The 24,256-nt window shown below is 40.9% G+C and overlaps 1 protein-coding gene across 1 annotated transcript in view; it reads left to right on the top strand.

Moving 5' to 3' along the window:
- vaspa (vasodilator stimulated phosphoprotein a) overlaps positions 1-24,256 on the top strand; it is a 38,130-nt gene that overhangs the window by 4,738 nt on the left and 9,136 nt on the right. The window contains exons 3-10 of the mRNA XM_080854709.1: positions 13,954-14,134; positions 14,235-14,292; positions 14,454-14,763; positions 15,642-15,736; positions 15,891-15,939; positions 16,271-16,304; positions 18,820-18,859; positions 18,966-19,040. Coding sequence (XP_080710835.1) covers positions 13,954-14,134; positions 14,235-14,292; positions 14,454-14,763; positions 15,642-15,736; positions 15,891-15,939; positions 16,271-16,304; positions 18,820-18,859; positions 18,966-19,040 — 842 coding nt within the window. The remainder of the gene's footprint in view (positions 1-13,953; positions 14,135-14,234; positions 14,293-14,453; positions 14,764-15,641; positions 15,737-15,890; positions 15,940-16,270; positions 16,305-18,819; positions 18,860-18,965; positions 19,041-24,256) is intronic.

Below are 24,256 nucleotides of genomic sequence, written 5' to 3'. Positions count from 1 at the left end.
GCAGATGAACGAATCATAGATCCAAAGACACGGTTGGCGAAAGAACGAATCATTGACCCAAAGACACGTTTGGCAAAAGAACGAAACATTGAACGAAAGACTGATATCCGGCAAAAGAACGAATCATTGAACGAAAGACCGATATCCGGCAGATGAACGAAACGTTGATCCAAAGACGGTCGGGAGGTGAACGATTAGGTCATATGCCGGATACAAGTATTTGGATCATTTTTCACGTGATCTGCATAGGCTCAGCATGGGAAGCTAGAGAAAACCGAAATGTTTCGTTCATTTTGACTGGGTCTTCGGATACGGGGCTCTGGATATTTTTTTCACGTAACCTGCATAGGCTCAGAAGAGGAAACAGAAAGGACTTATTAACCTCGTTCACTTTCGAGTGTCTATGTTTAGTAAGACGTGAATGATATTCATTCACAAGAAATAATTACAGGTTTAGTTATTTTAACTTTTTAAAACTTTACTTACAGTTCAGTGCAGCGTAATTGTTTGCCGTGATAATTAAATGCTTATGTGATAATAAATGACCATTTCATCCAAACTTTCATAATATATTATTTGAATGCAGGAATTAGTATCTACTGGTTTACATGTAGTAACCTCCATGAAAATATGATACGTGTTTGTAGTGGACGTATTTACGCCAGTGAATTGGCTATAAAATTTAAAAATGTTGAGTAGCACCCCCTCCCCCCACCCCCCCGTTGAAATGAACGAATGACTCGACGAGATTCAAAGATTCGAGTCGGTAAAATGATCCGAACTTCCCATCACTAGTACAAACGGATGGCACCCAGGCTACGGAGCTGTAGCTCCGCCCTTTGGAAACAGCATGTGAACCGATCCACTTTGAGGAATAGGGGGATCATGATTTTTCAACACTTAAAAAGCACATTATTTTACGTTTATAATAACCCTAACCCTAGTTTATTTCATATTACTATATAAATATATATTTTTTTCAAATCTGTTGGGGGGGGGGGACAACTTTATGCGAGGGGGGGACACATCCCCCCGTCCCCCCCGGGATCTCCACCTATGAAATATGAACAAGAGCATGTTTAGACCAGAGGTGATAAGAAGGGAATTGTGTTTCTTCCGACCTTGTGCCTTGGACGTGAGAAATCCACCACGTGGTTATCACTGCTGAAAGCTTAACTTCTGTCTGTATAAACCTTGTGCGATGGGTTTATCATTGCCTTCACTTTCAGCCTTGTCCTGGGAGGGGAGCCCGATTAGTAGGGATAGGCGCGCTCTACTTCCAAAAAATAAATGCGTTTTCGGGTGCGAGTAAAATAATGTTAACTTTGAGTAGAATAAAACCGCACTCTCAAGCTTTTCTCTTTGCTATTTAGACCAGTTTATTTCCAGACACGTTTCGGCATAAGCCATCGTCAATTTGCTGAGGTAACGACTGTGTACCTAGGAATGGCTGGCGTAGCTAACAAACTAGGCATAAGTGGGATAATGGCCATGGCGTTCTGGTAGCAGAAAAGAATCTACTTTCGAGGTATGCATTAGCCTACCACCTCAAACATATATTATTTTCTGCCACCCTACCTCTGTATCATTCATTAACCCTTACCTATTTGACTGTGTACTATCTTAATATTCCCCATATATATAGAGCATTTTGCTGGACAGGTTGGTACAGAACACAATTATCATTAAGTTAACCAAGAATCCTGGTTAAAATAACTCACCGAAGGTGACTACGCTGGGTGTTATATATAAACCAACATAATATTTTTTTCTAGATTTCACCACGATGTTGAATTATTTCTAGGTTTTTCAAAATTCTTGCAAACAGATCTGTTTGTTTACTAATGTTTTGCGTCAACTTCAAGTTTCTAAAAAAAGCAGGGCAAGTGGCTTAACACACAGAATCTGCATGCATCAAAATGACTGTTCGAACTGTGCATTAGTGTTTCTCCAAGGATGGTTTTTAGCAGCAGTGCTATTGTGTCCACAACGCTAGACCCTAAGAGCTTTTTTAACTACAATTTTCATTAATAGAATAATTTCTTAATAAAGTGCAAAGGCATTATTATTATTAAAACATTTGAGATATTAAAATAGTTTTCACTATAGTCTATACAGTTTATAGAGTAATGAATCTTATATTTATAAAAAGTAAAGTACTTGATACTGTTCAATGATGTTCTCTAATTAAGAAATATAGCACGAGTGGTAGTGGGGTAGGTAAGGGATAATCCCACGGGTGGTGTTCGGCCGTAGCCATCGAGGCCGAAGGCCGAGTGGCGTAGGCAACAACACCCGTGGGATTATCCCTTACCTACCCCACTCCCACGAGTACTATATTTCTTAATTAGAGAACATCATCAAACAGTATCAAGTACTTTACTTTTTATAAATATAAGATTCATTACTCTATAAACTGTATAGACTATGGTGAAAACTATTTTAATTTATTCCGGTTAGCGAGAAGTTCCGGAAGACACAACAGACGTTCCGATCAGCTGTTTTGGTTTTTCACGTGAATGATATAGAATCTTCATGTCACGACGAACATTACTAGGGAATTACGGCGATAAATACGTATCAAATAACTTAATATCACCTATTCTGTTTATTTAAAGCTCGCTTTGGACGTCTCAAACTTAACAAGGACTCCTCCTATATAGACTAGTTTGGCTGTGAACTCAAAGCTATCGCAGTTGTTCTTAAACTTTTATGTCCTGGCACCGTACAACACAAAAAAGACTGACAGGACTATATAGGGCGACAATTCAGTTTCACTTTGAATGACGAGACATGTTTTATGTTAAACTCTGATGTAGAAAATGCCTACCGTATAGAATAGATATGGTTTAAACACGGTTTATCAGTTGTCACGATCTTTCACACCAACGAACAGACACTTACCTATTGAGCAGATGGAAAACTTCTCCCGTCTTTACAGAAATGCTAACAAACGCCTAATCTACTTCTCTGAAAGTGTTTGGAAAACTCGTTGCAACTATTTCACACCACCCAATGTTTCATTGTTTATGCAATTGCGAAAGACAGAACATACGGGCACAGAATATTTTATATATGTGCAGAAATTAATTTACACGGTAGTAAATATCATAATACATTTACCCAATTAAAAGTTAACGTCCATTCTCCCACCTAGCCAGCCATCTTGCTCCATAAATAAGCTAATACCTTATGTAAAACATTTTTGAGTTATTTGGCCATTTCAATGGAACGTTTTTCCATCAACAAATCCCATGATAAAGAAAGAGTTCCTGCACTCTTAAGATGGCACTTTGACTTGTTTTATGGTGTGTGCACCACCTTTATTTGAGAACATAATTTAACCAATTGAAAACTCTTTAGCATACATAGGTAAGCAACACTTAACCAGCACTTGATAGTAATACATATTTAATAATGTTTTTCCCCAAACAACCCACAATTTCATTATCGCTGTTACCGTAAAGGTAATAGGACGGCAGAGGCTTTTGGAATGCAATCACAACATGATAGATTTATTTAATAATTAAAGTTGATCACAAAGTGATCAGTTGTTGTAATGTGTGGAATGTGCTGTGTGCATGTCGAATGTTCCAGAGTCATGAAATGCGATTCAGGTCACAGGGGCAGCTCCTTCACGCTGGTGTAGTCGATCAGCTGTTAAGTGACAGTCCTGCCCACGATCACACCTGGAACCGCTAAGGGACACAGAGAAAGGCAGCAAGTAACAGAGAAGGCCTGATGACAAGGCGTGATCACAAAAAAACGTAGATGTGCACTCAGATACATGGATGTGGCATGTCGTTTCTAAGGCCTGTTTTAGTAGAAAGCCCTCTCACCAACGTCAAGGTACAGGCCATAGAGAGGTTTTTTTTAGTTTTGCATCACTCAATATTTTAGCAACACCACCCTAATTCCCCCTATACTGTATGTATGATTGACACATAAAACTATTTAAACAATTTAAATTAGGCAATAACTAATAATTAAACCTATTCTAATGATTAATACTAGAGCGAAATCTTCTGTTTTTTATTCGTTTTTTTAATAAATAATAATCATATAAAAAGATCAGATGAACTTTAACTGATTACCTTTGCATGTACGGTTGCTGAACCCCCTGATCCTCACTGACTTCCATGACCAGTTAGAGACACATTTATTCTGTGTCTCAGACTTGTTAACTCCATGGAGTAAACCGGAACAGCAGAGGCACTCTTCCTCGTGCTGGGGAATGGCGCTAACTGGCCAGCCTGTAAAGAGGAACAGAGATGAGTCCGCATGTGGTCTTGGTGGTACCGTGAGAGGATCCTCACCTCTGCAGAGAGTAAGACTGTTTGCAATGGCAAACAGTCCACAATCTGCACCCCCCTTCTGTCCCTGGACGTCTGGCCACTGCAGGCGAACTGTCTTCCCTGCAAACTGAAGAATGCCAGTGACTTGGGCAGCAAAGTCATCGGTGCAAGTACGATACAGGGAATCAAAGATGCTTACTTCTCCTACCCTGCAGCCGACATTACTTACCACAACCCAGTGATTCCCACAAATATTCATTATTTGTACGAATCCCTGGGTTGGTGCTGGTAGAGGTGTCAATAGGGCCAGGGAGGTGGTGGAGAGGAGGCCTCCGACATGGGGGTATTGGAACCTCTGGAGTGCCATGGCATGATCGACGGCAGAGTCATCCAACCAAGACTGGGGCTGGAGCAGCATCGCCCTGATGATGTCCATCCTGTCACTCAGTGACGCCAGAACAGGTTTGCCTGACTGGACACCAGAGATGATAACATCACCGCCCTGAGAAACACACAAAACAGTAGCTGGCTAATGAATATGAGAATAACAATAGCAATATTATCCAGCAGTTAAGTCTGGCCGAACCAGACTATTTTTACATGTCTGTTTGTGATATTACCTCCAGCCTGTAGTCCTCTGTCACATGTCCGGGCAGACCATAAGACTGTCCGGTCTCTTCTTGTGGGGACGGTGTGCCAGGAGGTACACTGCATCTCACCTGAAAGAGAACATGCCGCTGTTGTGAAGGCACAGTTTGGTTAATTTTTAGAATGACGAGCTGGTAATACTTAAGCAATATGGCACATGTGATTGTGAGGGTTGGTAATGGATATTCCCATAGGTGTTCACATGTGAATTTCAACGCACCTCAAGGGTGTCGCTCCCCGACATAGAGCTGTCAGAGGAAACCTCTACAGTCTCCTCAATGGGGTGACCTGTCTGGGACCCTGGCAAAAGAGAAAAGGCGTGAACTTCATTCTCTCTAACTACTGTGCACACATAAATGACAAATTTGGAAATGCACCAGAGCAAGTAAGAAAAGATGTTTAAGCATAGCAGACTAACATTAGTATGAGTATAAGTAGAGCACATACTGATACGAACTGGCTTCACTAATTCAGACCTCTCTGGCAGCATCTGGGGTAAATGTACATGGGTCTACAATCAGACGAAAATTGAATAGACATGACATTCATGATCGGGTTGCTAGAAGGAAGCCTCTGCTCTCAAGAAAGAACAAAACTGCCCGTTTCAACTTTGCCCGAGAGCACTTGGATAAACCAAAGGCCTTCTGGAAGTCCCTTCTTTGGACAGATGAGTTATTTTGTCAAGATCAAAACCAACAATTTTCGTCTGATTGTAGACCCATGTACATTTACCCCAGATGCTGCCAGAGAGGTCCGAAACTCTTTAGAGGTGATGTGTGGGTTGACTTTTACCTGATCTATTCTTCTTCTGGTGCTTCTTGGTGATGATCTTGATGGGCGTCCACTTCTAGGCAGAGATGCGGTAATGTTGAATGCCCTCCATTTCAAAATGATTTGTCTTGGATGGATGGATGGAGCTGGAATCTTTTGGAGATGGTCTTATAGCTTTCCCAAGACTGATGGGCTGTCAGTACCTTCTTCCTGATGTTCTCGAATATCTCGTTTCCTCTCGGCATTGTTGATCTGTGTGGGTACACCTTGGCACTACAGTAGTTTGGTTGGTTCCCTCTCTCTTTTAATCTGTGTTGCCCAAACCTTTCCCTAAGGATGTCTCAGATGATCGGTTTGCTCAATTGACTAATTAATCACCCAAATAAGTTGCACTGAATCTGTTACCTGCTAGACTTTATCAATTCAGCTGGGGGTTCACTTACTTTTGAAATGGACTAATTCCATGTTTCATGTAGTTTTTTGGGTACTCAAACAATTTCCTCTAAACAAGTACATGCAAATGATAAACATAAACCTGACATTTCATCTATGGAAAATTGGTGATAAAAAAATGAAAAATCATGGTAAAACAACAGAAAACGCTTAAGTGCTCAAGGGGTTCACATACTTTCAACTGGCACTGTATGTAAATCAAGTGTATGACTGACATAGGTCTAGGGCTTTAACTCATGTTAGACGACATTTCGAGGGTGTGCTTTCAGACTAACTGTTATGCTGCCTCTATGTTTTAACTATACTAGTGCAGTGCCCGTAGGAATTATGCATTCTGTAGTGTTAGCAGACATAGGTGTCTGTTGGGTAGTGTAATAGCAAGACATATTTGCACTCCACATAGGTACAGGTTACACTGAAGTATTATTGTGATGCATGTTTCCTTTTCCTTTAGAAATGTTTTAATGTTGTATAGCCTTTTTGGAGATACACCAACAAATAAAGTTTGAGATTATGTAGTGGGTGCAATTGAATATAGATGTCAAAGTTGCCGTCTAAACTATAAACTAAATGTCATAAAGAAAGAAATAATTTAAAATGAAATTATGGTTGAAATAGGATCACTTCTTTATTGTAAGGGTAAGTTTACGGTAAGAATGGTCATGCAGTTGGACTCAGATGTAGGTTAATTTTAATGAACGTATGTACTGTACTGTATGTATGATGAACTTTTCAACAGTGGAAAATACATAGCTGCAAGCTAATGTATCTAAATGATGAGTTAGTTTAGCCTGGTGGTCAACCTGTTGACATCGTATCTTGGTCGCATCGGGTTTAATACAGTTTGACACGTCTCTTACCTTGAACGTCTACTCCTCATGTCACAAAGTTGCTACAATAACTGTCCGTAACACTATGCACAATTTCAAAATATACACAAAACAATAAAGCACATCGATATACAACCTAGAAATACTAAGCCCCCTGAACTCCTATGCTTTGTTATGTTATTGTAATCAGTTTGCGTGGAAAAATATGTCTGCAAAGAAAAGAGCAACCTTAAAGAAGCTTAAAAATAAACGAATATATAAAATCAATCACTGTCTTAAGATTAACTGAGCAAAAGTCTGTATCTGTTCACCAAGAAGAATTTGAATGCGGACCTCCTTATCGTATCCAACGCTATTCTGAACTTGTGAGTGAAGGCAGGATAGTTTTAATACCGCTAATATTGTTTGTGACGTAATTTGTGACGTAATTTCGGTGCTACGGGAAACGATAACCCATTAGTGCCTTCGGGAAACGGTAAAATACAAATATCTCGCGAACTATCAATTCAAAAATCTTCAAAATCAAGGATGCACAGGTTCATGACATGCGTAAGCTACATGCGAAATCTCATAATACCGCTAATATTGTTGACGTCATTTCGGTGCTACGGGAAACGATAGCCCATTAGTGCCTACGGAAACGGTAAAATACAAATATTTCGCGAACTATGAATTCAAAAATCTTCAAAATCAAGGATGCACAGGTTCATGACATGCGTAAGCTACATGCGAAATCTCATAATACCGCTAATATTGTTTGTGGCGTAATTTGTGACGTCATTTCGGTGCTACGGGAAACGATAACCCATTAGTGCCTTCGGGAAACGGTAAAATACAAATATCTCGCGAACTATGAATTCAAAAATCTTCAAAATCAAGGATGCACAGGTTCATGACATGCGTAAGCTACATGCGAAATCTCATAATACCGCTAATATTGTTGACGTCATTTCGGTGCTACGGGAAACGATTACCCATTAGTGCCTACGGGAAACGGTAAAATACAAATATTTCGCGAACTATGAATTCAAAAATCTTCAAAATCAAGGATGCACAGGTTCATGACATGCGTAAGCTACATGCGAAATCTCATAATACCGCTAATATTGTTTGTGGCGTAATTTGTGACGTAATTTCGGTGCTACGGGAAACGATAACCCATTAGTGCCTACGGGAAACGGTAAAATACAAATATCTCGCGAACTATGAATTCAAAAATCTTCAAAATCAAGGATGCACAGGTTCATGACATGCGTAAGCTACATGCGAAATCTCATAACTAACGTAACTACCGTCAGGGAGATACGCCCTAGTCAGACTGACACACACACAGAGATTCCTGGATATATAGATAGATGTAACAATTCACAGGCACAGTCAAAGAGATCCACGAGAAAACTCTTTTAGTTCGTTCTATCACTTCAGCTAGTCTGGTTTATTACAAATGAGAATTTATACATGATACAGGTGCCACTTAGTGATCACTATCAACGAAGCAGCATTCATCTTCGTAAATAACTCTTACCTTCTCCTCTTTAGACCACAAATTGTTTCCCAAAGTGTCCGTAAATCGGCATCAATGTCCTACTGTCTGTCAAAACTACTTCATAACATCATTTCTGTAAAAAGCCAAGCTTGCTGGCTGTTGTCGTCGACCAAATAGTCCGGTAGCATTTCAAACACTTTGCTAGCACTGAGCTAGAGCTCTATCAGTTACCTGAACTCTACTCTTGGCACTCTGAGGTAAATTTAGCTAGCTACTACTAACTACAGGTGGGGAATTGCTACATGCCTTCTAACCTTGTAATACAGACTGTATACATAGCAATTAAATATAACCGCGGGTGTTTTTATATACTTCGTGATGTTTTCTTATTAGCCGAGCAGTTCAAAATGCATATTAAGAGTAATTGAAGTAGTGCTAAACAATGTTCAAAGACAGCTAGCTTTAACCATCTCTGCTCTGGATCTTCCCGAAGTAATAACAACAAGAGCAATCCGAGATTTCTGACCTCCAGCAAGGAGGTACACAGATCCGGATCATCCTGAAATTGTAATGGGGATGTCCCAGGACCAAGATGCACCTCTTGTGAAAATTTCAGAAAGATCCGCCCAGTTTCTGAGAAATCTTGTCCAAAGACAGACAAACGGACAAATAAATAAATTAACGGACCCGATCGCATAACCTCCTTGCTGGAGGTAATTAAGCTTTCTGTTCATAACAACCTTTAAGAACCACGTCGGTATTTCATGTAAAAATTAAAGGTATCAATCAAGTTGGCTAAAGGTGAACGATTATTTTTGGCACAAGCAGCTAATTGCTGACCTACCTTGGACACAGTAGGCTTTTGCAGCCTTCCTTTTTGCTCTTTTGCCGGACTCTTCCGTCCCTGGCTTGTATCTGTCCTGACCTACAAGATAAAATAAAATATCTTCAAATGATACCATGTTCACAATGTTTTTAAACGATTAGAAATACGTGTAAATATGTCATTTAAATAATGTCTCTGTCTCCGTCTCTGCCGCTGTCGCTGTCAGCTTGTGTGTTCCTGAGGTGTATGACAGCTTCTCGCAACTCGCATGTCAACCGCTCATAGCAACCATCATAGCAACGACGCCAAGATTCTTTGAGAAACAGCTGATCGGTCTCTGTTGCGTCATCCGGAACTTCTGGCTAGCCCGGAACTTTTCGCTCATGACAGCGCCCGATTGCAATTGTTGTTGTTTGTCTAATAAATATACTTACATGCAGCTCCGGAGTCCTGAGGTAACTAGGGTGAATTTTCACCTATCAATAACAGGCAGCCCACTATAGTTATAGTGTGTTGTTTTCTAATCACAATGATTATTTATATCATATCATGCGGTATGATTTCAAATCTACCCACAGCCCAGTATAAAACATTAAACAGTAAAGTGAAAGTGAAAATATTTGCTGTGCATATATAGATGAGGAAAAAGTCATGGACAAAAATATTGGCACCCCTGCACTTCTGTCAGATAATGTACCAATTCTCCCAGAAAAAAATCGCAATTACAAATGCTTTGGTATTCACATGTTGATTTCTATAGTTTGCATTGGAACAACACAAAAAGCAGAGAAGAAAAGCCAAATCTGACATTATTCCACACAAATCTCCAAAAGCGGACTGGACAAAATTATTGGCACTCTTTCAAAATTGTAAGAAATAATTGTATGTCAAGAATGTGATGTTCCTTAAATCTTTATGTAAACTTACAAGCATCTGTAGCTTGCCACAGGTAATATAGAAATCACATTTGCAACCAGTTAAAATGGAGCAAAGTTGACTCAACCTTTGTGTTGTGTGTCTGTGTATACCGCACTGAGCAAGGAGAAGAGAAAGAAGAGCTGTCTGAGGATTTGAGAACCAAAATTGAAGAAAAGCATGGGCAATCTCAAGGCTACAGGTCCATCTCCAGAGATCTAAATGCTCCTGTGTCCACTGTGCACAGTGTCATCAAGAAGTTTACAGCCCATGGCATTGTCACTAACATCCCTGGATGTGGAAGGAAGAGAAACATTGATGACAGAATGCAACAAAAGATTGTTTGAATGGTGGATAAAAAACCTAGAAAAACTTCCAAATAAATTCAGGCTACACTGCAGACACAGGGTACAACAAAATCAGCTCAAACTATCCGTCGCCTTTTGAATGAAATGGGATGCTATGGTAGGAGATCCAGGAGGTCCCCAATGCTGACACAGAAACATAAAAAAAACCAGACTGGACTTTGCCTAAACCTTCCTGGGGAAGCCAAAATCATTCTGGGAGAACGTCCTGTGGACAGATAAGACCAAAGTAGAGCTTTTTGGTAAAGCAGTTTACAGACAACGAAATGAGGCCTTCAAAGAAAAGCGCATGGTCCCTACAGGCAAATATGGTGGAGCTGGACCGATGTTTTGGGGTTGCTTTGCTGCTTCTGGAACCCGATGCCTTGACTGTGTGCATGGCATCAGGAAATCTGAGGACTACCAAATCATTTTTGGGCGCAACGTAGGGCCCAGTGTCAGAAAGCTGGGTCTCCGTCAGAGCAGGACAATGACCCATAGCACCAAGGGGGTGCAACGGCGGACTCTTGGATGTCCGCACAGGAGGCCATTTTAAGGACGGTATAGCTTCCGGGAGGGATCAGTGGTACGTTAGGTAACGTCAGTGATCTTCACAATCGTTTACACTCTTATCTCGCGGAAATCTTGACGGATTTACAAATTACTTGATTTACAAACGTCATTACCTTGGTAATAATTCTCGATGCTTGAACATGTTGAAATGTGCAGCTTTATTGTGTATCACGGCTATTGTGTTTCAATCATTTTACATCAATTGGCGAGGCATAATTGTTCTTTCTTTTCAATACAACTTAAGTTGCACATAATAAAACTGAAGTTGCACATGATTTCCAATCGGGTTGGTTTGTTAAACATCTACATTATGATTTCCACAGGAAATTGCTGACTTTATTGCCAATGAAGATGCCAGAATTTTGTGCAGTCTGTTCTATTGAACGTTCCCTTGAAACGAGATCCCGTGGGATCACCTGTATTTTATTGTATCAGTAATATTGCTTTTAAAAAGGTGATAATAAAAGTATACATTTATCTCCTGTTGCCATTCTGTATGCTGAGTTTTAGTAGCCTATTGATTTTACATAAATAGCTTGTGCATGTGTATTTATGGCACCTATCTGAGCGAGCTATTGCGTCTCAAAATGGCCGAATTGTGCGGACATTTGACTCCGTCGGCCAGCAACACGGGCAACTTATCTAGCCTTTATCTAAGATATCTATGCATTGCACACTTCAAAAAGCACCCAGAAATGGTATAGTAAAGACAAAGCACTGGAGAGTTCTGAAGTGTCCGAGATGAGTCCAGATCTTAATCCCATGGCACAACTGGGGCGTGATCTCAAATCAGTAGTTGGGAGAAGGGACCTGGAGCAGTTGGCAAAAGAAGAGTGGTCCAAAATTCCAGGAGAGAGGTGTAAGACACCTCATTCATGGTAACAGGAAGCAATTGATTTCAGATATTTTTATTTCTTTATTTTTAAGGGTGTTCTACCCATTATTAAGTTGAGGGTGCTAATCATTTTGTCTGGTCCATTTTTGGAGTTTTGTGTGGAATAAAGTCAGATTTGGCATTATTTTTAATAAATAAACATGTGAATACAAAAGCATTTGTAATTGCAACAATTTTCTGGGAGTTGTGGTGCATTATCTGACAGAAGTGCAAGGGTGCCAATATTTTTGTCCATGACTGTATAATATACCATTACGCATACTTATTGGAGATTTCTGTATAGTACTATTTTGTACAGTGAGTCATGGAGAGTGGTTTAAGTTATGGAAGAGTGGAAGTTTGAAACCTGACTTAACAAAAAATAATTGGGCCATCACAAACCAAAGAAGCTTTAGAAGGGTGGTTATTTAAAATGTCTTATCCATTATACTGAAAACACTAAGTTTGGGAGCTATCAAGATCACTCGACTTGGTTTGATTTAGCACAGCCAGATAGCCTAAGGTTGGGTTTTACAATTACAATTACAACTTAAACATTATGTTTAGTAAGGCATAATAACACTGGTTGTAATTACCATCTTTTTATAAGGATTTTAATATTGTAATGAATGCTTTCAATTTCACTTGCATTTTAAGTTTAAGCCTGCTATAATGCTTCTGTTATTAAAACTTTAGTGCAGGGGTTTTCAACCGGGGGTCCGCGCACCCCCCCCCCCCCCGCCCCCCCCGCGACGGTATTGCAGGGGGTCCACGATTTAAAATAAATAAATAATAATAATAATAATAATAATAAATATTTGCTTTGGTAATTCAACACATTTCCAGATTACTCTTGAAAATGTCTGAAATAAGAAAAATATGTCTAAAATAATATAAAGGTGATTCACGCTGACAGAATGTAGCCTTGCACCTATCCAGTCTATGGTAGCCTGTGATGCTGATGTTAATGCATTGCGTTGGTAACGTCACGCCATACCGGATAATTCATTACGTACAGTCTCGCGTGCGAAGTTGACAAGCATCTGCAGTTAAGCATAGCCTACAAGTACTTTTGAAGTTTAGTCCAAAAAGTAAAACTTTTGGTGAATGACTGAAGTTATCAACTGTCCTTAGCTAACATTTCGTTCTACCATGGAGTTAGCTGGTCAGAAGCACCAATGGATCGGTGTTTAGTGAGGAGAGACAGGCTGCCACGACAATGGTACACCTTCACAGGATACAGGGAAACAAAGTCAACAAAGAAAAAGAAAAAACAATGAGGAATACATCAAATACGGATTTACAGTGATGATAGCCAGAGCAGGAGAGGAGGTACCACTGCGTTTTGTGTGTTCAACATTACTGTCAACTGAAGCTATGAAGAAGTCGAAACTATCGCGGCATATGGAGACGCATTACGTTTTCTTGAATGCCAAGCTTATTGAGTACATGCAACAGATGTTGCGTGATTTTCATATGACTTAAGTTCTGGATAAGTTGCCAGACCGAATTTCCAGAGCTTGCTGCAAAAGCAATGAGGTGTATTTTGCAAACTTTCAAACTACCTGTGTGAGAGCATTTTTTTTGCGTACTTGAAGAATAAGTACAGGGCAAGAGAATGATATGAGACTGTCGGTGTTCACCACGAATAGACAGCCAGTGTGGACTTCACCATGCCCAGATATTACACTGACAGGTCTCCCCTCTCCCCACACATGCACGAACGAACACACGCACGCACGCGCGCAGGCACATCAGTGGGCCGCGGATTACTTTCTAGTCAAAATGGTGGTCCCTGGGACAAAACCAGTTGAAAACCCCTGCTTTAGTGGATAGGAATTGTAGATAATGAAGTGGAACGTGAAACAGTTATCATGCTCAATATCATACTCTTGTATCAGGTATAATTGTAAAGTTAGTAATTTGACCTGCTTTTAGGTAGTGATGAATTGCCCAGTTGCGAAAGGGCAGAGGTACAACCAGGCCACACCCAACTTCCACCAATGGCGGGACACTCGCCAAGTGTGGGGTCTCAACTTCAGCACCAAAGAGGATGCCTCCCTTTTTGCCAATAGTATGACAAGCGCCCTTGAAGTGATAAGTGGGCTGTCAAGCACAGGTGAGATGCATTCTGGACAGTGGAGTTTTCCGCTTTTGTTTAGCTCTGATTATATGTTTAATATGTTCACTTGTTTTTCTATTGTTATGTACTTCTTCAGTGCCGCCCCCGCCTGTGCAGAACGAACCCTCGATAGAGGAACAGGAAGAGCAGAAGAGGTGCTGAGTACCAGGCTCTCGTTACAAACACATCAAATCCTTGCCTTCTAGAGAACAGTGTTACTAAAAAAAACGAGGCATCTGAGTACACATACTTGTAGCTCTCTTTTTCATGAAGACAATTATGAATAAAAACAGAATGTTTGCCTTTGTATCACTAGACTGGAGAGGCAAAGGCAAGAACAGATGGAGAGAGAAAGACAGGCGGCGGCTGCACCTCCAGCCCCGCCCCCTGCTCCTGCTCCGGCTGCTGCACCTGCAGCCCCTCCACCACCACCTGGACCTCCACCACCACCTGGACCTCCACCTCCTCCATCATCAGCACCTCCCCCTCCTGGGCCCCCGCCACCACCTGGGTCAGGCCCCCCTCCCCCACCCCCACTGCCCTCTGGTGGAAGCGGTGGTGGTGCTGGTGGTCTTGGTGGACTTGCAGATGCCCTTGCTGGGGCTAAACTACGTAAAGCATCCAGGGTGAGACAGAACTGGTACAGATCACTTGTTTCTGTTATGTAAATGTGTTCATCAGAGGTTCATGGGTAACTCGTAGCTGTTTAATACAGCAATAAGAAACCGAAGTATATCCCGTTTTTATATCTCCTTAGGCATCAGTAATGTTATACCACCATGGTTGAAGTCTAATACCCAACCAGTGAACATGTCCCATTTGTTGGTGTCTGTCCACACAGTTCTCTCCACACCAAACCCAAATACACCATGTATACTGTATATTGGTTTAAACCCTATGAATTAATTTCTCTATTAGTGTAAACCCTATGAATTAATTTATCTATTGTTTTAAACCCTTTGAATTAATTTATCTATTGGTGTAAACCCTATGAATAAATGTATCCATTGGTTAAAATCCTATTAATTAATTTACAGACATCCAGTTGCCAGGTGGAGCATCACAAATTAATACAAACAGTGTCTCTACAATAATCATTTTTATCACAGTTTACCTCCTTACGGTTTTCATATGTGCCACAATGAAATGTCCATGATATTTATTTGACTGACATCTTACTGTGTGAAAAGTGGACTGTTGACTGGGGGTGGAGATCTATTCTAGCCGCATTAGCTTACATGTTAGTTAGCTTCAGTGGAGATCTATTATAGCCGCATTAGCTAACAAGTTAGTTAGCTTCAGTGGAGATCTAATATAGTCTCATTATCTAACATGTTAGTTAGCTTCAGTGGGTATCCATTCTAGCCGCATTAGCTAACATTAGCTAACATCCATTCTAGCCGCATTAGCTAACATGTTAGTTAGCTAACATGTTAGTTAGCTTGGGGGGCATGTGTGTGAACACAATTGCAGTGATATTTGGGATAATCATTTTGTCATGTAGGTTGAAAGTGAATCTAAAGCCTCAGACAGCCAAAGTAGTGGCGGCGGAGGAGGAGGAGGCCTCATGGGGGAAATGAGTGCTATGCTCGCACGACGGTTGGTTCCCTACAAGTTTCTCCTTTCACAATACTCTTTTTTATTACTTCTGTCTCTAAACTAAATGTTACATGTGCTCAATTACAATTTCAAATACCTCCCATCTTCTGTCATTCCCTCCCTACTCCTCCTCCTCCTTCTCCTGTGTTTTAAGGAGAAAAGTTACTGATAAACCTGCTGCCTTAAAAGAGGACCATCCCAGTGTAAGTTTCCAGTAAACTCCTATCCGACCTGGTCCCAATGGCTAAAGTCAGGGGTTCAAAACTCAGTAATATCTGTACCAGAAGAAATATTCAAAAATATCTAGTCAAATTCAAGCAGTTCTTTGGTAGACTAGGTCCAGCTCTCTAACTGGATCCACTAAGACTCTGATGAGCCCTGTATGTGGTTCCAGCCCAGCAGTCTTTGTCTTTTCCTACACTTGAAATATTACATGCTAACATTTGTCATCATTACTGTTCATTTTCATGATAATTCCGTTTTAAGGAGAATAATAGAAATAACTAATAATGCATTTGTACTGCTGCTACACAGGAGTCCTCTGCCTCTAAATTGCCTGTTCAAAATGGTGAGTTCAGTGACCATAATCTGTTACTTTTTTTATCTTTCTAGTTTGTCTGTCTGTCTATACACACACACATACACACACACACATACACCCACACACATACATGTATGTGCACACACAACATTATTTAGGGTTGCGAAAGTTGCGTAATTAGTAGTGCTGTCAGTTTAACGCGTTATTAACGGCGTTAACGCAAACCCATTTTAACGGCGTAAATTTTTTTATCGCGCGATTAACGCATTGTAAAAAAAAATAAAAAAGGCTAACGTTGCGTTTCATTGAATGGTGAGCACGATACGGCGAAATGGATGATAAAAAGCTTCTGAATAGAAAGTTTACCTTTAAAAGTTGTGTTGTGCAAAAGAAGCGAGCTTCACTGTTGTCTGAAAATGTCACAGAAGAAGTAGGCTTACCTGTTATTGGTTACCTAACTGTTACGGTTCATTGTTTTTTAAATAAGAGGCCTGACTTCTATGTTCACAGCAAACTTGAAAAAAAGAAAATATTAAGCCATGGTTCAACTGCACTATAGGCTGAGTCATTAAATCTGAAATGTGCCCTTTATATTTTTATTTTGTACCGCCCTGTTTGGCAATGTTGTTTTTCAGTAAAATAAAACATTGCATAAAGCAAGCCAATCCACTTTTACATGTTGATAAGAGCATTAAAATAAAATAAAAATGATGGAAAAAAAATGATTGAAGGGACATTTAGAATAGATACAAATTTGCGATTAATCCCGATTCATTTTGAGTTAACTATGACAAAAATACGATTGATCGCGATTAAATATTTGAATCGTTTGACAGCACTTGTAATTAGTTGTGAATACAATCCAATGGAAATATATCAATTATGGACTCACAAAACTGTTGGGGAAATTTGCTAATGCAAACTAGAAAGATTTTGAGTATATAACAGGGTTTTTCCTGCATAGAGAAAATGTGGGCGCGCGCCGAAGCCGTTTTGCCTAGCGCCTATGAAAAATCCCGACCGCCTAAAGGTAAAAAAAGTGCGCGATGGAAAAAAAATCTATGCGTCACGCATGCAATGCCTGTCAGGGAATAAGTTCTCAATATTATATTTCAAGAGTCCTACAGCCGAATTATCGTTCTGCTTTGATCAGTAAACGAGTTGATAAGTGTGTCTTTTTCTTGGCTGATCAACACGCAACTGTGAGTTGCGCGAATGGACAGAGCGGCCAGCTGCCAATCACTCAATCTGCGTATGCATCCTGACTGTCGGTCGGCGGTGATTTTGAGCATAACATTCCATTTTCGGTATTCATGGCTTTAAATTTAATAAAATATCTGTTATGTTGAGGACCTAATGGATTTGTCTATCCGTTTGAACGAGTAACAGTAGACTCCGGGACCTCGGGAGAGGCAGACAACCGCATTTGTTTATCAATGAAAGCTCAGCTCGTTCTGAGGAGATTTGTGTTGCATCTCGAATATAATTCAGGGCTCTCAAGTGTCAAGCATTGAGCGTGACAGTCACTAATTTTGGTCTTTAATAACGCACTCCCGCCACACATCGTATTTCTCACGCTGAAAAAAACCTCTAAGCTATTTAATGTGCCGCAGCGCGCAAACATGACCTGGCCACGCTGCCCTCACCATGGAGGAATCAAGCACGTCTCCCCGAATCCACTGTAGGACTGCCGTGAGGTGCCACTTATCAGCCTATCAAAAAAAAAGAAATGGGCTTCACAATAGCCAATCAGAAAAACCGTATCTTTTTTATCTGTTGTATCTGGGTAAGATTTAATCCAGCAACCAATGAAAATAAAGCATCCTGGAATTGCGCGCAATTGATCTTCTAAAAGCTTCGTTCACCTGAGGAAACCACTAGAGCTCCGAGCCTCAGTCTTCTACAAGGAGTAAGTCGTCTCCTGTTTTAATGTGACGACAAATTCACAATGGTTTGACACAAGCAATGACAACTTGACTGCAGTTAGAGACTATTTCCCAGATAATTACCATCGGTTTTTAATGAGTGTTTGTAGCCAACACACTTTTAGGCTACATCCTGCCTTTTCACTATAGCTTTGACTCTGAACTTCGTTAATAAATAAAATTCGAGTAGGCCTATTAAAGATATATGTAGGCTAAAATTACCATGAACTTGTTAAATCATTTTACCAGGGCACCAAAAGGCGGAGGGTGGAATGTTCACAGGCTGGTTGTGACCTCTGTACCTGACTTTAAAATAAAATAAATAATATTTTCCCGCAATTGAGTCCTCCTTGGTTTACACACATCAGCACTTTACCATAGCCTCAATTATTTCTGAAATGGTGAAAAAAAAGTACATAAATATCTACTAATAAGCTGTGACGGTTAACACTTTTTTTGGGGGGGAGCACCGAAGACCCATTTCGACCCAGGAAAAACCCTGTATAACTGCTGCTATTTTCTCCAATTCTGGGCCTTCATCTGGACTTATCTTATCTTTCCACTTGTATAGTCTAGCAGAAATCTTTCTATATAATAATTAATACATTAAATTTCAGATGTCAAAAAACCCTGGGAGAAGTCTTCCACAATGCCAAGGTAAGAGCTGGTCAGGTACTCGTCTTGTAATCTGGTGGACTGTGATTCTTGAACTTTTTCCTGTAATTAGATATGCAGTCCTCAGTACTCTAACTGTTTCAAACAGGACAACATCTGCTCCTCGATCTCAGGAGAGTAGCCCAGTGTCACACTCCCCTTCCACTTCCATCCCAGTGTCAAGGTATTCTCACTGGCTTTCTGGGAAGACAGAGCAGAGTCTGCTATACTCTCAACAACTAATCCCCCATGGCTGCTGTTGGTTTTCTTGCTCTGTGTGCTAGCCAGCTTACATTGTAGTGCAGTCAAAATACATATCATATCAAACTTTATTTGTACGGCGCATTTCATACGCAAAGGTAACACAATGCGCCTCACAGTAGGAAAGAAGGGAAATAAAGGTTACAAATACTTGTAAAGAGACATAGATAGATAAATAAGTAAATGTTCCATAAATGTAAAATAGATTCATTTTACATGATAACAGGGCATCACATGACATCAGGGCATCACATAACGCATGTCAACAGGGCATCACATGTCAACAGGGCATCACATGACAACAGAGCATCACATGACAACAGAGCATCACATGACAACAGACCATCACATGACAACAAGGCATCACATGACAACAGGGCATCACATGACAACAGGGCATCACATGACAACAGGGCATTTTGTTTTCTATTGTGTTCTGTTTGCCGGGGCCGTACATGCATCCACTCGGCAAACAGGAAACACATTTCAGACAGGAAACTCTCAGAGAAAAGATAAAAGATAAAAGATTTTATTAATGTAAGTACAAGGTAGTATGTTTGGTCATGGCGCCCTAGATCTGCTCAAGCTGCTGCTGCAAGATAAAGTTGCACATTGCAACTGCTGCAGCAAGATAAAGCTGCACATTGCAACTGCTGCTTAAACACAATTTACACTGTAAATTACTGCCACAATAAATACAAGCAGGATTTAACGAAAACCCCAACATAGCAGACGGACGCCAGACATGTGTGCTGCTGCAATATGTTTCAGTTTCAGTGACCTATAAATGAAACCCAGCCTTGGTGAAAGCATGGGCAAGCTAAGTGAACTAAAATACCAGTGTCGATAACTAGTGACAATGTGTGTACCTCAGGTCGAAGACGGAGGTTGCTAATGACCTACCAGTGAATGTGATAAATAGAAAGAAGAATAGAATAAGAGAATGCCTGAACGATGACACACTTGGTCATTTCAGACAGGAACTCTCAGAATAAGTAAAAGATTTTATTAATGTAAATACAAGGTAGTATGTTTGGTCATGGCGCCCTAGATCTGCTCAAGCTGCTGCTGCAAGATAAAGCTGCACATGCAACTGCTGCAGCAAGATTAAGCAGCAGCTTGAACACAATTTACACTGTAAATTGCTGCCACAATAAATACAAGCAGGATTTAACGAAAACCCCGACATGGCAGATGGACGCCAGACATGTGTGCTGCTGCAACATGTTTCAGTTTCAGTGACCTATAAATGAAACCCAGCCTTGGTGAAAGTATGGGCAAGCTAAGTGAACTAAAACTGCTTTAGGATCCAAGCCGCAGCTGGCAAATGGACTCCAGCTTTTTGAAGACCAGGCTCTGGTCATGGGCTTTGCGTCCAGTGTGAGGAACAGGGGCTCATCGGGGGCAGCAGAACATCGGGAGGCGCGATATGGAAGATAAGGGACAGAAATCATTGTTAGAGGCAGAAATAATGATAGGCACACCCTTGCAAAATTTATCAGTTTGAGTTTTAAAATTAGAGTGAGTGGTCGTGATCTAATAAGAGATCGGACATGGTAAGGTCCGAAGTGGGATTGAAAGCCCAACATAACTTACAGCGAGAATTGCGCATATTTCGTGGACTCCGTAGTACAGATGGAAAAGCAATGTACAATCTGAAAGCCTCCGAGGCTTTATCAATATAGCTACCATTTGTAGTGGTGTAGTACTCCACCCTTTGCTTGTGATTTTGATGGCACCCAGCCCTTTATTCATGCTCTGACAGGTTAAATGAACCCAGAGCAAGGCGATCACACACAGTATCTTCCGAATGACAGCCTCTCCCAGCCAGGGAAAAGCAGACTGAGTTTATATTATTACAAATTGAGAAAACAAAGTACACACGAATTACAACAGATACATCGGGACACATCGGAATCCTCTCTCATTGCGTCAGTTGATGCATGACGCATGGTTACTGGTCTAGCTAACCAGCACGTTGATAGAAGCTCTTATACGAATACATCAACTACAATATACTACTTAACATGGTAATGAGAGTTGGTTACATGCCAGGCCCATACGCATCAGCTGGGTAACATCTATGACACCGACTGTTCTATGACTGACATCATTCACGTCGCACGGGTCCGCCCATAGTGCCTCACTACCCATAGTGCCTACCGCAACGGTAAATACAAATATCTTGCAAACTATGAATTCAAAATCTTCAAAATCAAGGATGCACAGGTTCACGACATGCGTAGCTACAAGCGAAATCTCATACTAACGTAAATACCGTCGGGGAGATACGCCCTAGACGGATGCACCGACACACAGAGATTTCTGGATTAATAGATAGATGCACAATGAAGGAGTTTATAATCGGAATGTTTAAACAGCGTGAAAGCAGCACAGAAGGAGGTGAAGTGAGACCAAGCAATGTCATAGGAATTCAGTGTTGATTTGGCCATCCCCAACCTCATATAGTGTGCAGCTGAAGAGAGAAACAGCGGACTGAAGACTGAATCATTCCCCTATACAAAGTAATTTAACCTCGGGAAGGGAAGCCCGCATATACGCTACCCAACAGAACCTACGCTGTAATATAACTTGCATGTGTATGCCAACAATTTTTCAGCAGACACAACTCAAATCCTTCGTTTGGCTTTCAACTTGTTATTAACAGTAATCTCAACCATTTCAGCGATTTAACATCGTTAATTTACATTAGAGTTCCACATTAGAACTCCACATTGGAGTTCCACATTAGAACACCACATTAGAGCTCCACACTAGAACTCTACACCAGAGCTCCACATCAGAGCTCCACACCAGAGCTCTGCATTAGAACTCCACATTGGAGCTCCACACTAGGGGCCTGATTTACTAACAGGATTGCGCCCATTTCTGGCGTAAAATAGCGGTCGTAAACATAAAACGGTATTTACTAATGGGCCGCAGTGCATATTAACGCCTGTGGGTGTGAACAGGGGAGGTAACTTGGAGGTGGGTGGTAACGTAGGCGTGAGGCGCAATTTACATGGGTGGAGACAAGGTAAGTGCGCCTAATGATGTCATGCGTGGTATTTACTAAACTGCCTGTGGAGCGCACGTCTCCAATTTGCAGGCTAATTCTCCGCCTCATAAAAGCACGTCTTAACCAAGTGCAATTTCATTGAGTCTGAAAACGTTGATATGGCAGCAGTGATAAGAGCAAGGCGAAGAAAGAAGACAGAGACAGCACACAGAAATAATTTTTTCAACTCGCATAACACATTTTCAGTTAAATGAACCACAAATCATTAGACGGTACAGGTTAACCAGCCACGCAATACTTAAATTACTGAACCAGATCAGAGATGACATATAACCCTCCAACCGGAGATCACATTCCATTCAATCAGTTGGTAAACATTGCAAATATTGGCACCGGATCATTTCAAACAGTTATAGTATCAGCAGTTGATATATCTCAGCCTTCACAAATATTCACACAGGTACTCGAAGCATTGCTATGGCGCACTGGTCAATACATTTCCCCACTGCCACAGCCGAAATTTTAGACATCAAACAGGATTTTTTTTTAAATCGCAAACTTTCCGAACGTAATTGAAACCATTGATTGCACCCACGTCCATATATATTGTAGTGAACCCATGTCCCTTGTAGAAATTATTAATCTCGCCATGTACACATCTATATTGTTATAATAGACAGTTTATGCATTAATGCCACCAATAGCATATTCTTTATAATCGTGTTCTTTTAAACATCTCGCTGTAGGTGATGACGGGCAGAACAACAATATAGCAGCGCACACATTGAATCAGGTTCAGTGATTGAGCGAACGTGAACCAATACATATACCTCCACTTCGCTGAACCTTCATTTTCTCTTCCTAAATAAATACCACGGAAAATGCGCAAAAACACCGTGCGTTAATGTGCGACAGCAGTTTAAGCAGCGGTCGCAATGTTAGTAAATCAGGCCCTATATAGGGCGGAGTAAACACAGATTGCCCAGCGCGGATCTGGTTTGATAAATACCACGGAAAATGCGCAAAAACACCGTGCGTTAATGTGCGACCGCAGATTAAGCAGCGGTCGCATGTTAGTAAATCAGGCCCTAGAACTCTACACTAGAACTCCACACTGGAGCTCCACACCATAACTCCACATTAAAGTACCACACTAGAACTCCACATTGGAGCTCCACTCTACACTAGAACTCCACATTAGAGTTCCACACTAGAACTCCACATTGGAGCTCCACTCTACACTAGAACTCCACATTAGAGTTCCACACTAGAACTCCACATTGGAGCTCCACTCTACAGTATAACTCTACATTGGAGCTCCACTCTACACTAGAACTCCACATTAGAGTTCCACATTAGAACTCCACATTAGAGCTCCACATCAGAGCTCTGCATTAGAACAACACAGGAGCTCCACATTAGAACTCCACATTAGGAGCTCCACATTAGACAGAAGTGCCTGTTACAAGGTTGGATAAAGCATGTAACATAATTCATGTAGTCCATTATCATTCTTTGTTATCAGTATCATTTATCATTTTTATCATCATATTCATTTCCTGCTGATAGTAATGTTAGATAGTGCATGTAGAATTAGGCTACTGGTTGTAGCTCATATTGTTATTTTGTGAATTGCTGCTGGAATTCATCTTTGTCATTAAAGTAACCTTACATTGAGGAGTGTATTTCTTCAGGCACAACAAAATCTTAACCAGATTGACATCATTACCTGAGAGGAGTAGTGGGTTATACAGTCCTTCAACGGAGAGGAGTAGTGGGTTATACAGCCCTTCAACGGAGACGAGTAGTGGGTTATACAGCCCTTCAACGGAGAGGAGTAGTGGGTTATACAGCCCTTCAACAGAGAGGAGTAGTGGGTTATACAGCCCTTCAACAGAGAGGAGTAGTGGGTTATACAGCCCTTCAACAGAGAGGAGTAGTGGGTTATACAGCCCTTCAACAGAGAGGAGTAGTGGGTTATACGCCCTTCAACAGAGAGGAGTAGTGGGTTATACAGCCCTTCGACAGAGAGGAGTAGTGAGTTATACAGCCCTTCGACAGAGAGGAGTAGTGGGTTATACAGCCCTTCAACAGAGAGGAGTAGTGGGTTATACAGCCCT

This window comes from Sprattus sprattus, assembly GCF_963457725.1.
Source record: "Sprattus sprattus genome assembly, chromosome: 1".
NCBI classification, from domain to species: Eukaryota; Metazoa; Chordata; class Actinopteri; order Clupeiformes; family Clupeidae; genus Sprattus; species Sprattus sprattus.
This window is presented reverse-complemented; position numbering and strand designations above follow the sequence as displayed.